The sequence below is a fragment of the Oncorhynchus tshawytscha genome, linkage group LG16, assembly GCF_018296145.1.
Source record: "Oncorhynchus tshawytscha isolate Ot180627B linkage group LG16, Otsh_v2.0, whole genome shotgun sequence".
NCBI classification, from domain to species: Eukaryota; Metazoa; Chordata; class Actinopteri; order Salmoniformes; family Salmonidae; genus Oncorhynchus; species Oncorhynchus tshawytscha.
The window spans coordinates 12737501-12752165 of record NC_056444.1 but is presented as its reverse complement, the minus strand read 5'-3'; the positions used below and the strand labels follow the sequence as shown (position 1 = coordinate 12752165).

Below are 14665 nucleotides of genomic sequence, written 5' to 3'. Positions count from 1 at the left end.
TGTTGGAAGGTGAACCGTCGCCCCAGACTGAGGTCCAGAGAGCTCTGGAGCAGGTTTTCATCAAGGATCTCTCTGTACTTTGCTCCGTACATCTTTGCCTCCCTCCTGACTAGTCTCCCAGTCCCTGCCGCTGAAAAACATTCCCACAGCATGATGCTGCCACCACCATGCCTCACGGTAGGGATGGTGCCAGGTTTCCTACAGACGTGATGCTTGGCATTCAGGCTAAAGAGTTCAATCTTAGTTTCATCTGACCAGAGAATCTTGTTTCTCATGGTTTGAGAGTCTTTTAGGTGCCTTTTTGCAAATTCGAGTGGGCTGACATTTTACTGAGGAGTGGCTTCCACCTGGCCACTCTACCATAAAGGCATGATTGGTGGAGTGATGCAGAGATGGTTGTCCTTCTGGAAGGTTTTTCCATCTCCACAGAACTCCAGAGCTCTGTCAGAGTGACCATCAGGTACTCGGTCACCTGCCTGACCAAGGCCCTTCTCCCCTGATTGCTCAGTTTGGCCACTCTAGGAAGAGTCTTGGTGGTTCCAAACTTCTTCCATTTAAGAATGATGCAGGCCACTATGTTCTTGGGGACCTTCAATGCTGCAGAAATGTTTTGGTACCCTTTCCCAGATCTGTGCCTCGACACAATCCTGTCTCTGAGCTCCACGAACTATTCCTTCGACCATATGGCTTGGTTTTTGCTCTGACGTGCACTGTCAACTGTGGGACCTTATATAGACAGATATGTGTCTTTCCAAATCATGTCCAGTCAATTGAATTTACCACAGGTGGACTCCAATCAAGTTGTAGAAACATCTCAAGGATGATCAGTGGAAACAGGATGCGCCTGAGCTCAATTTAGAGTCTGAATACTTATGTAAAGGTATTTTTGTTTTTATATTTCATTTTGTTTGCTAAAATTTCTAAAAACCTGTTTTCGCTTTGTCATTATGGGATATTGTGTGTAGTTTGATGAGGAGTTTTCTTTAATTTTAATCGATTTTAGAAGGCTGTTACATAACAAAATGTGGAAAAAGTCAAGGGGTCTGAATACTTTCCGAAGGCACTGCAGTTCTCGTCTAATGCCGCTGTTGCAGGTCAACATCCTTGGGTGATACAGTTGAACTCATGACCTTGATTGTTTGCCTATAAGCAAGGCATTCCATGTCACTAGCTGGCTCATACACAGATAATGACATTTAGCTTGGGACCTTCAAATTTACCAAGAAATATTATATTGACAGATTTCCCATGTAGCTCAGTTTTAGTGCCTGGGTGCTTGCAACGCTAGGTTATGGGCAATGTTCCCTCTCATTTTTTTAAATCACTGAGCAAATTTTAGGTCTGTTGAGTGCAAACTTGAACGTTATGAAAATTCTGTGCAACTTCCAGCTTGCGTTTACTGTGAACACTGAGGCTGTACCCGCTTTAAGTTACAGTTTTACTGTGGCCGTGTAGGCTACTGTGGCTATTTGATCATAATGGAGGCCTACCAGAGTGGCTTACCATAAATGAACAATGGAGAAAATGCATCACATAACATTTTAACATGGAAATAGCTAGTCTGTCTACAGTAGCAGCCAATGTGTGGTGTTCAATGTAGGCCGACATTCCATGAGACCTTTGAAAAAAAACATGCAGGGCTTGACATTAACCTGTTTATCCACTCGTCCTTCAGACAAGGAGGTGACTGAAAATGTTGTTGTGTTGCTTAATGCAATAAATCACTTTACAAAATAAAATGCATACATTTTACCATACCATTATTACAGAGAATCAGACAAATTATGCTTCCCTCTGGCTATTGGCTACTTAGCTTATTCAAAATACAACACTGCCCCTTTAAGACAAAAAATAACCCTTTACCTGACTCTCTTTTCAAAGAGAAATGTACACATTTTCTGCTGTTGTAGGAAGCAATCACTCTCCTATTGCTGACTATAAATTATCTATAACTGAGCTAATAACTCACTAAGTAGCAAAGGATATGAACAAAATGTGCTCAAGTGGCTACATGCAGGTCTCGCTTTTATCTCAAAACAAGCGTATCTACTCACAACTGTTCATGCTGTGAACACAGTCCAGTTCAAAGTAGATTGCACAGATCCATGTATGGCAATTGTCTATTTGCATATAGGCCTACTGTAGCTCTAATTGTTTATGCAGCACTGGTCTCGGTAGAGTACGGGCTGAGTAGTACATGTCAATGCAATAAAATCCTACTCTGATGCTTTCTGCCTACAACAAAATCTCTTGCATAGTTTGTTTTGTTTTGTTGCATTGAACGTGACTACTGTTGCGTTGATTCGATCACTTTGAGTCAAAATGCATGCCAAGATCTACCGCTCTGATTTTTGATTAACATGACTTTAAAAAATGTAAGCCTAAAAACAACGACATTCGCTTTATAAAATGAGAATAATCATATAACAATATTAAACACTTTCCTAAAAATACATTAACCAATTAAAAACAGTACTGTAGCAATGATGTTTGTGCAGTAAGCTATAGGCCCAATACATTATCACAGCATATTGGGTTTGCTTGAATTACCCTGCCAATGCAACATGTTGTTCAGGCCATTTTTAAAGTTATATTTCAACATTTGAGGTAGGCTATATGATCACGCCAGTAATAGATCCATTGATGTATTACTTGTGAATCACAGCTGAGTGAGCATACCTTTAAATAATTTTCTTTTTCTTTTACTGAGCTGATGGTGCCTGCATCTGATGGTCAGTCTCAGCGTAGGGAGAGAGCAGCAGACTGAGGGTCCACCTCTTAACATCCCTGCTCTCCCTTTCCTCCACTGACACTGACCAAAAAGGGACACCGTCTTCCAGCTGATGGCAAAACTCGAGTCGCACCGCATTATTTCTGCCTCACGCACAAATTCATGTTATTACTCCGATGAACAGAGAAAGTGAAATGTTCCTCGATATTAAAAAAGACCCAAACGGTAATAATAACAACAGCGCAAGTCTATAGAGACACTTTCCGACTTATTCATTAATGCTGCAGTGCTTGTTGTAGCGCTGAGTGGAAATAGGAAGAACGTGCATTTTATGGTTTATAAAAGTGTTGGATACAAAGTGTTGACAATGCTGAGTAAGAACTTAAACATGAACTCACTCATAAAAACAGCATCTCATTGCTTTATTCGTTGACAGTCTCTCTCTAGTCATGGTTTTAAACGTTTTGAAATCTCACAGGGTAGCTGAATCGGGTGCACCTACTGCCAACAGTTTTACAGAAATGTTTAGTGATCGACTAGGAATGCGTTGGAGATCGACCAGTCGATCGCAATTGACCAGTTGGTGAACACGGCTCTAGAAAGTTGAGTGAAATTCAATTTCGTGCTTCTCTCGGGGGGCTGATATTCCTGCGAGGCAGTCCCGGGGGAGCTACTCTGTAGTCTCAGGGCTACTACCCGCACACGCGTGCAGCTTAGAGGGAACTACTGTAAGTCGCTCTGGATAAGATTGCTGTTTAGTTCTAAACAATAAGTCATACCATTAAGAACACATTTCAGAACCGTAATTGTGTTTTGCAATATACCTTGGCCATCACCTCTGTCATCCAAGATTTTGTATCCATTTGGCAAGGTTATCTATCATGTCAATCAAGTCATTGATAGTAAGTGGGGCTTTTATCTGATGAATCAGAGGCACATGTATGTTCTGCATGGCCCTAATGGGGAACTAAAACAAACCAAAGGGCTAACATATAGGTTGAATCTAAGTATCCGTCCCCATGCTAAATTACATGCGTGGGCAAGGATGCCTCTGTTGAGGTGAAGGTAATTGTAGCAATCAGGGTTGTCAGCGGGGGTGATTTGGGCATGATTGAAGTGCTGCATCAGAGGGTTGTGGTTGGTGGTTGGTGGTGGGCTGGGGGCTTAATGTATGGCTCGAAAGGGTGACTCCCAACCCCTCTCCACAATCAATAACTCAGGTGTGACCTTCCTGGTCCATGGGAGAGGAGGGTCACAAATCAGGGACAGATGGTAAAGTGGTCGTGGAGGTGAGAGGGATTGGAGGCAACTTGAATGTCATTTGAAGGCAGGTAGACCCAGTAATAGTGGAAGCCTTTATCATGAGCTCATTGGTGAATGGGTTTGGGGAAGCTAGAATTGACATGAAGGAGAAGGAAGCTTATTGGTGATAGCAGGGAGACTCTGTCCTTCAGCCTAATTTACTCCTGGTTACCAATAGTCAATCTAATTCCATAAGATATTGCGTGCGTAGTGTGGGAAAGAGCTAGCCTTACTGTTAATGATGGTCTAATTAGAAGAACAGAGATCTCATGTTTTTCCCCCTATCTTCCAGGTATCGTTCTCGCTGACATCATAGAGAAGTACTTTGTGTCGCCGACACTGTTCCGAGTCATTCGATTGGCCAGGATCGGACGAGTACTTCGACTCATCCGTGGAGCCAAAGGAATAAGGACCTTACTCTTTGCCTTAATGATGTCCCTTCCCGCCCTATTCAACATCGGTCTCCTGCTCTTTCTGGTCATGTTCATATACGCCATCTTTGGCATGGCCAACTTTGCCTATGTCAAGAAGCAGGCGGGCATCGACGACATGTTCAACTTCGAGACGTTCGGCAACAGTATGATCTGCCTATTCCAGATCACCACGTCAGCGGGCTGGGACGGCCTGCTCAGCCCCATCCTCAACAACTCTCCGGAAGAGTGCAACCCCAACCTCGTCCACACAGGCACAAACGCCCGGGGCAACTGTGGCAACCCCTCAGTGGGCATCACCTTCTTTGTCACCTATATCATCATCTCCTTCCTCATCGTGGTCAACATGTACATCGCCATCATCCTGGAGAACTTCAGCGTGGCCACCGAGGAGAGCACCGAGCCGCTGAGTGAGGACGACTTTGAGATGTTCTATGAGGTGTGGGAGAAGTTCGACCCAGAGGCCACGCAGTTCATCGAGTACGCCAAGCTGTCAGACTTTGCCGACACACTGTCGGAGCCACTGCGCATTGGCAAGCCTAACAAGATTAAGCTGATCTCCATGGACCTGCCCATGGTCAGTGGAGACAAGATCCACTGCCTGGACATTCTGTTTGCCTTCACCAAGCGTGTGTTGGGTGAGTCGGGCGAGATGGACGCTCTTAAGCAGCAAATGGAGGAGAAGTTCATGATGGCCAACCCATCCAAGATCTCCTACGAGCCCATCACCACCACGCTGAGGCGCAAACAGGAGGACATGTCCGCCGCAGTCATCCAGAGGTGCTACCGCCGGCACCTGTTGCGGAGGCAGATGAAGCAAGCCTCCTTCATGTATAGATCAATGCAGATCAATCTGACGCAAAGCTCCACGGACAAGAGGGTCACCGCCCCGGAGAAAGAGGGCCTCATAGCCTCCATGATCAAGGAGAACTACGGGGGGCCTGAGATGGAGCTGATGGAGACCCTGTCCTCCACCTCCTCTCCGCCGTCTTACGACAGCGTCACACGGGCGACTAGTGAACTTTTCCAAGTTTTAATTCTCGAACAGTCCAGGAACAGTGACCTAAGCGAACATTGCCTTGCCCCCGACAGAGACCGTGAGACATTTCTGTAACAGCGACTAGGAAATGCTTTTTTTCTCTTTTACATTTTTTGTTGTTGTTGTTGTTGTTGTTTACCGAATGTAAAATAGCTCAAATGACCCTGGTTTAGTACATGTGGTTGTGCAGAGAATCTGCTAGGGGTTTTCATAGAGAAAACAAATTATTTTTTGGAGAACATGCTTTGTGGGAGTACACAAAGGGGGCGTGTGTAAATCCTAGATGACCATTGACCCTGCTCATGTCAAGTTTGCTTCACAGTTAATATGCATGAATAACCTCTGCAGGGTCACAACAATTATATCACTGACGTAATAATCATTTATTAGACTAAAAGAAATACAGTTGATCAGTATTTACAAAGAATGCCTGACCGTATGAGTTCATTAAAGGTCTTACTATTATTGGTGTGATTCCTTATGATCAACAGTTTTATAACTGTGAGATGTGGGAGAAAAAACAAAGGGATACAATTTTTCGTAGTAAAGTATAACTTTGTTGATGTTGCCAGTCTTTCATAGCAGTACAATTATTACTATTTTTGATATTTTTAGAGTAAGAAAAAAAACATGGCCTCTTCTGAATTGGAGTCGCTTACCATGAAAGGGAATAATTCCACACTGTAACAAGACGAACGGGCAGGTAATAACTTTTCACATTAAAAGAACGCTGTATTTGAACTGTTTTAGCATTTTTTTCTCTTGCGTTTACATGTAAAAATATCCCGGGCTCCCTGCATATTAGTTCATTTTTCATTCATAACAATCTGGTCTTAGTTGCACAAAGCTAAGAAGCAATTCAGTAACCAAGATCAGTATGTGACAATCAAACCTACATCTCATGGTTAAGATTGACAGATGTTTTTTTTCTCCATAACTTCTTTAGGACTTAAACTGCCCAAATGGCTGCATATTTTATGAGCATCAGAGATCCTATTCACTATTAGACGGGTGGATAATTGTCCTATTTATTAATTATTTTAAGTATTTGTTTTGCATGTTTTGAATGCATCATATAGACAAGTCACGCCCAAGGCTGAACAGATATAATTTCTCTACAGTATTTTGCAGAAACTGTGTTCAGCAGTAATTTGCTACTTTTAAGTGAATTATTTTTCAGATAAAAGTGTAAAAGTTTGTACAGCATATTTTTGTTTGTTCTACAGGCCATTCAGCTTCTCTTGGTTACCCATTGACTACTCTCCACTGTAGGACTGATACCGGCACATATAGTTTCTATTCGACTAGAATAATAATAAAAAAGACACCGCTCAACTTTAATATGATATACTGTATATTTTCATGTTATGGTTGCAGGTGTGTTGAAGGGCTGTTTTCTGTAGCAATAGATCCAGTGTGTGCCTGGTATATACAGTACCCCTGTCCTGTTTCTAAATGGACCTCTACTCACATGGTTGCCCCATTAGATGCCATGGATGAGTGACTGGGATCACACTGCTATTTATCAGTGTCTACGGGGGACTTTTCTAAAGAGATTTCTGATTGCATGTTTAGAACTTGGGAGCGGTCCTATTTGTTGTTAGGGGGGGGGGGACATTTTTACACAAAAACATCATGGTGAAAAGTCAACTCGACACATCTCTGTCATAAATGTACTGTTTTCATCATAACAAGAGCTGCTTCATCATAATAACATCCAAGACATGAACAGAAAATATTTTTTTTCTCTCCATTCTTATAAACGGTCATAAATGCAGTAGCCTACAACAGGCATCTTCTCAGCAGTCAGTAGATACTGGCTTTACATGTCTCACTGCTCAACCACAATGCAGTGCCTCAGTAATGCCCACATTGCAGTAAATATTATTTATAAATACATTTTAGTACTTTAAGTTGAAATATTTTTTGTACTTTGCAAACACATGCCTCTGTATATAAGATAACGACCTCCTGTGAAATAAAAGAGAGCCTACAATATCACTGATTATTCTTTTGATTTCAGAGTCATTTATGTGGCAGACCCAGGTTCAAATATTATTTTCTTTCAAATACTTTAACTGTGATAATATAATAACTGTGCGCGATTGAGCTTTTCTGGTGCAATGGAAGTAATCCAGGCACAATCAAACGCTCAAAGGATTTGAAAGAAAACAGATACTATTTGAATGCAGGTCTGGCATGTGGTACATTATTATGCAAGTCTTTATTTTGCCAAATGAGAGTGACATTATATTGAGAAGAATGCAATAGATTGTAGTGTGATGCCGCAGCATGAAGAAGACGTTGTGACTTGGCATGAAGAAGGATTGCAGCATCAGGCTACAGTAGCTCAGAACATGAACTCAAGTGGTATTTGGTATTTTATTTAGGTCCCCAATAGATATTGCAAAAGCAGCAGCTACTCTTCCTGGGGTCCACACACAACATGAACCATGACATAATACAGAACATTAATAGACAAGAACAGCTCAAAGACAGAACTTTTTTTTAAAGGTACAAGTAGCCTACATATCAATACATACACATAAACTATCTAGGTCAAATAGGGGAGAGAAGTATTGTGCTGTGAGATGTTGAATTCAATGTGAATTCAACAACAACAACAAAATCACAATTTCATTGGATTTAGGTTCAAAGTTGGGTAAAAAAAAGAAATTTGCTTACGTTTTGATTACTTTTTGAAAATTTGTTTTCCACATTGATTCAGCGGGGTTCAAATGACGTGGAAACAACGTTGATTCAACCAGTTTTTGCCCAGTGGATGGTCACACAAGGAAGATTGGCTACTGAAACAGAAACCACACCAGGGTTAGAATGCAGATGGTCCCAACAACCCTGAAAAGAGATAATGTAATTTGGATTCAGTTGGGTTCATTCTGGCAACAGTAAATTGGTAATTTATTTATTTTCAAACACAGATTGAAGGGGACATAATTAGGCAAGCTAAAATAATCTAATCATGAGGTAGGGCCAACAATACAGAAACTGCTGAAAAAAAAACTCACATTAAAGGTATAGATGTTAAATACAGTAGAGGAAATTACTTTAAGCCTATTTGCATTGTACTGTGCATATTGCTATGTGCAACAAGACTGAGACATTCAAAATGGACCCTAAACCTGCTTTAGGGCTCAATCCAATCGAATTTGAAAGCAGTATTTATGCTGTAGCTTATAAATATACTGAACAAAAACATAAAACGCAACATGCAACAATTTAAATGATTTTACTGAGCTACAGTTCACATAACAAAATCAGTCAATTGAAATAAATTCACTAGGCCTTAATCTATGGATTTCATGAGTGGGCAGGGGCGCAGCAATGGGTGGGCCTGGAAGGGCATAGGCCAACCCACTTGGGGAGCCAGGTCCACCCACTGGGAGCCAGGCCCTGCCAATTAGAATGAGTTTTTCCCCACAATAGGTCTTTATTACAGACAAAAATGCTCATCAGTTTCCTAAACTGTCCGGGTGGCTGGGTTTAGCCAATCCCACAGGTGAAGGAGCCGGATCTGGAGGTCCCGGGCTGCCGTGGTTACACATGGTCTGCGATTGTGAGGCAGGTTGGACGTACTGCCAAATTCTCTAAAACAACGTTGGAGGCGGCTTATGTTAGAGAAATTAACATAAGATTCTCTGGCAACAGCTCTGGTGGACATTCCTGCAGTCAGCATGGCAATTGCACGCTTCCTACAAATTTTTGACATCTGTGGCATTGTGTTGTGTGACAAAACTGCACATTTTAGAGTGGTATTTTATTGTCCCCAGCACAAGATGCATCTATGTAATGATCATGCTGTTTAATCAGCTTCTTGACATGCCACACCTGTCAGGTGGATGGATTCTCTTGGCAAAGGAGAAATGCTCACTAACAGCGATGGAAACAAATTTGAGAGAAATAAGCATTTTGTTCGTGTGGAACATTTCTGAGACAAGATCAGCTCATGAAACATGGGACCACCACTTTACTTTACTGTGTTTATATTTTTTGTTCAGTGTACAGTATATATGTTTTTCCTGTTGTCAGAAAAATCCTAAAACGGTTATCATCTAATGTCATGCCAGAGGATGAAGCTGAGGTTCTCTGAGGATAAGAATGCACATCTGTCGTTACTGTAAAAAGAAGAAAAAAGCAGTTGATTTTGTTCACACGCCACTGCTTATGGTTTTCCGACTACATGTGGAAGAGCAGTGATTTTATACTGCAAGACATGGCAGAAACATTTCCATGGTAGGTTTGACTGAATTCAGCCCTAAGTCTTATGGCACACAGCCTGAGCTTTAATTGTGTGATTGTGTGTGTCCAAATATGTGTGTGAGCTTATGTGCATGCTCTCGTGTGTGCTCCAAGAGTATATCTACTGTATACATTGTGTATTGTGTAATGTGTAGTGTGTATGTGTGTATATTTTTTGCTTATATCAATCAATCAAATTTATTTATAAAGCCCTTTTTACATCCGCCAATGTCACAAAGTGCTATACAGAAAACCAGCCTAAAACCCCAAACAGCAAGCAATGCAGATGTAGAAGCACAGTGGCTAGGAAAAACTCCCTAGAAAGGCAGGAACCTAGGAAGAAACCTAGAGAGGAACCAGGCTCTGAGGGGTGGCCAGTCCTCTTCTGGCTGTGCCGGGTGGAGATTATAACAGAACATGGCCAAAATGTTCAAACGTTCATAGATGACCAACAGGGTCAAATAATAATTATCACAGTGGTTGTAAGGGGTGCAACAGGTCAGCACCTCAGGAGTAAATATCAATTGGCTTTTCATAGCCAACCATTCAGAGTTAGAGACAGCAGGTGTGGTAGAGAGAGAGAGAGTCGAAAACAGTAGGTTCAGGACAAGGTAGCACGTCCGGTGAACAGGTCAGGGTTCCATAGCCTCAGGCAGAACAGTTGAAACTGGAGCAGCAGCACAACCAGGTGGACTGGTGACAGCAAGGAGTGATCAGGCCAGGTAGTCCTGAGGCATGGTCCTAGGGCTCATGTCCATAGAGAGAAGAGAAAGCGAGAGAGAGAGAGAGAGAGGGAGCATACTTAAATTCACACAGGACACCGGATAAGACAGGAGAGATACTCCAGATATAACAGACTGACCCTAGCCCCCCGACACAAACTATTGCAGCATAATTACTGGAGGCTGAGACAGGAGGGGTCAGGAGACACTGTGGCCCCGTCCGACTATACCCCCGGACTATACCCCCACTTTGCCAAAGCACAGCCCCCACACCACTAGAGGGATATCTTCAACTACCAACTTACTACCCTGAGACAAGGCCGAGAATAGCCTACAAAGATCTCCCCCACGGTACGAACCCGAAGGGGGCACCAACCCGGACAGGAAGATCATGTCAGAGACTCAATCCACTCAAGTGACATACCCCTCCTAGGGACGGCATGGAAGAGCACTAGTAAGTCAGTGACTCCGCACTAGTAAGCCAGCCCCTGTAATAGGGTTAGAGGCAGAGAATCCCAGTGGAGAGAGGGGAACCGGCCAGGCAGAGACAGCAAGGGTGTTCGTTGCTCCAGTGCCTTTCCGTTCACCTTCACACCCCTGGGCCAGACTACACTCAATCATAAGACCTACTGAAGAGATGAGTCTTCAATAAAGACGTCCCTCACATGGAAAGGCAGACCATTCCATAAAAATGGAGTTCTATAGGAGAAAGCCCTGCCTCCAGCTGTTTGATTAGAAATTCTAGGGACAATTAGGAGGCCTACATCTTGTGACCGTAGCATACATGTAGGTATGTATGGCAGGGCAAAATCGGAAAGATAGGTAGGAGCAAGCCCATGTAATGATTGTAGGTTAGCAGTAAATCCTTAAAATCAGCCCTAGCCTTAACAGGAAGAGGCTAACCCTGAAGTAATATGATCAAGTTTTGGGGTTTTAGTCAAGAATCTAGCAGCCGTGTTTAGCACTAACTAAAGTTTATTTAGTGCTTTATCTAGGTAGCCGGAAAGTAGAGCACTGAAGTAGTCTAATCTAGAAGTGACAAAAGCATGAATACATTTTTCTGCATCATTTTTGGACAGAAAGTTTATGATTTTTGCAATGTGACGTAGATGGAAAAAAGCTGTCCTTGAAGCATTCTTGATATGTTCGTCAATAGGGAGATCAGGGTCCAGAGTAACACCGAGGTCCTTCACAGTTTTATTTGAGATGACCCTACAACCATCAAGATTAATTGTCAGATCCAACAGAAGATCTCTTTGTTTCTTGGGACCTAGAACTAGCATCTCTGTTTTGTCCAAGTTTAAAAGTAAAACATTTGCCGCCATCCACTACCTTATGTTTGAAACACAGGCTTCCAAGGAGGGCAATTTTGGGGCTTCACCGTGTTTCATAGAAATGTACAGCTGTGTATTGTCTGCATAGCAGTGAAAGTTAACATTATGTTTCCAGAATGACATCAGCAAGAGGTAAAATATATAGTGAAAACAATAGAGGTCCTAAAACGGAACCTTGAGGAACATCAAAATTTACAGTAGATTTGTCAGAGGACAAACCATCCACAGAGACAAACTGATATTTTTCTGGACAGATAAGATCTAAACCAGGCCAGAACTTCTCTGTGTAGACCAATTTGGGTTTCCAATCTCTCCAAAAGAATGTGGTGATTGATGGTTTCAAAAGCAGCACTAAGGTCTAGGAGCACGAGGACAGATATAGAGCCTTGGTCTGACGCCATTAAAAGGTAATTTACCACACTCACGAGTGCAGTGTCAGTGCTATGATGGGGTCTAAAACCAGACTGAAGTGTTTCGTATTCATTGTTAGTCTTCAGGGAGGCAGTGAGGAGGAGGCTGGAGAAATTCGGCTTGTCACCAAAAGCACTCACAAACTTCTACAGATGCACAATCGAGAGCATCCTGGCGGGCTGTATCACCGCCTGGTACGGCAACTGCTCCGCACACAACCGTAAGGCTCTCCAGAGGGTAGTGAGGTCTGCACAACGCATCACCGGGGGCAAACTACCTGCCCTCCAGGACATCTACACCACCCGATGTTACAGGAAGGCCATAAAGATCATCAAGGACAACAACCACCCGAGCCACTGCCTGTTCACCCCGCTATCATCCAGAAGGCGAGGTCAGTACAGGTGCATCAAAGCTGGGACCGAGAGACTGATAAACAGCTTCTATCTCAAGGCCATCAGACTGTTAAACAGCCACCACTAACATTGAGTGGCTGCTGCCAACACACTTACTCAACTCCAGCCACTTTAATAATGGGAATTGATGGGAAATGATGTAAAATATATCACTAGCCACTTTAAACAATGCTACCTAATATAATGTTTACATACCCTACATTATTCATCTCATATGTATATGTATATACTGTACTCTATATCATCTACTGCATCTTTATGTAATACATGTATCACTAGCCACTTTAACTATGTCACTTTGTTTACATACTCATCTCATATGTATATACTGTACTCGATACCATCTACTGTATCTTGCCTATGCCGCTCTGTACCATCACTCATTCATATATCCTTATGTACATATTCTTTATCCCCTTACACTTGTGTGTATAAGACAGTAGTTTTGGAATTGTTAGTTAGATTACTTGTAGGTTATTACTGCATTGTCGGAACTAGAAGCACAAGCATTTCGCTACACTCGCATTAACATCTGCTAACCATGTGTACGTGACAAATAATTTGATTTGATTTCAGTTGCTGTGCAACAGCTTTTCAATTTTGTTTGAGAGGAATGGGAGATTTGATATAGGCTGATAGTTTTTTACATTTTCTGGGTCAATGTTTAGCTGTTTCAAGAGAGGCTTTATTACTGCCACTTTTAGTGAGTTAGCTCCCTATCCACCGGATGTGTAGCAGTCTATTATGGTCAACATAGAAGGGGCAAGCACAGGACGCAGAGGGCCAAGCACAGGAAGCAGAGGGCCAAGCACAGGAAGCAGAGGGCCAAGCACAGGAAGCAGAGGGCCAAGCACAGGAAGCAGCTCTTTCAGTAGTTTAGTTGGAATAGGGTCCAGTATGCAGCTTAAAGGTTTAGAGGCCATGACTATTTTCATCAATGTGTCAGGAGATATAATATTAAAAAACGTGAGTGTCTCTCTTGATTCTAGGTCCTGACAGTGTTGTGTAGACTCAGGACAACTGTGCTTTGGAGAAATACGCAGATTTAAAGAGGAGTCCGTCATTTTCTTTGTAATGATCATGATCTTTTCATTAAAGAAGTTCATGAATTTATCACTGCTGAAGTGAAAGCCTTCCTCTCTTTTTAGTTAGCGTTGCGACAGTATCAAAAATACATTTAGGATTGTTCTTATTTTCCTCAATTAACCCTCCTGCTGTGTTCCGGTCGAATTGTTCCGTTTTTCTTTCTGAAAAATTTACTTAATTTAATCTGATTGTCATAAGGTTCCATGACTTTGTCCACACAGGGCGTCTGAACACACAAAATACAAGTGTTTTATTTAACTTTTGTACACCTATGGTGTTCCCAGTCAAAAATGACCGGTCATTAGAAATGAATGGGTGAGACTGCAATTAGTGTATAAAATTGAGTTCAGGCACATGCCCATTCATCAGATGGATACACTTCCTCTCCCAGACCCCCACATACATATGTGTTTGAGCACACAGACACACACACACCTCACTCCCCTTCTTGGCTTCCATGGAAACCCCCACATGAACCTTTCCCCAATAGAATCTTCCCCCCACGGGAACCACACCTTTTGGCATTCTCACAAACAATCGCAACATTGTTTCATTAATATATAGAACTTTTCTAGCAGCTCTGGTATATTAAGCTTTTTTGAGGCCTGGCTCACAATTCATTCTGTGGCAGCACAATGACCAAACGATATACTGTATATGAGGCTCTTGATCATATCTTTGATCATGACACTGGTGAGAAGGAGAGAGGCCAGGAAACTGACAGTGAAGATGCATTAGAGGAGGAAGTGTCAGAAGTTAAAGACAACACAGACCAAGAGACAACCGATGTGGAACAATCCAGTGATGAGATTAGGGCCCTGCTGAGGTTGTTGTTACATTCCACTCAAATAATGGGAATTTGTCCTGGTCTTCATCCACACCTGAGAGGAGAGGTCGGCTGTCGGCTGAAAATGTTATCAGGATGAACCCAGCGCCAAT

General features: G+C 42.4%; 1 protein-coding gene across 2 annotated transcripts in view; it reads left to right on the top strand.

Annotated features, from left to right (window-relative positions):
* Positions 1 to 7508, top strand: part of LOC112232686 (sodium channel protein type 4 subunit alpha-like) — a 216767-nt gene extending 209259 nt beyond the window's left edge. For both annotated transcript variants that reach the window (XM_042298800.1, XM_042298799.1), the window contains exon 28: positions 4326 to 7508. In XM_042298800.1, the coding sequence (XP_042154734.1) occupies positions 4326 to 5578 (1253 nt within the window). In that variant the 3' untranslated portion in view covers positions 5579 to 7508. The remainder of the gene's footprint in view (positions 1 to 4325) is intronic.
* Positions 7509 to 14665: the final 7157 nt, after the last annotated feature.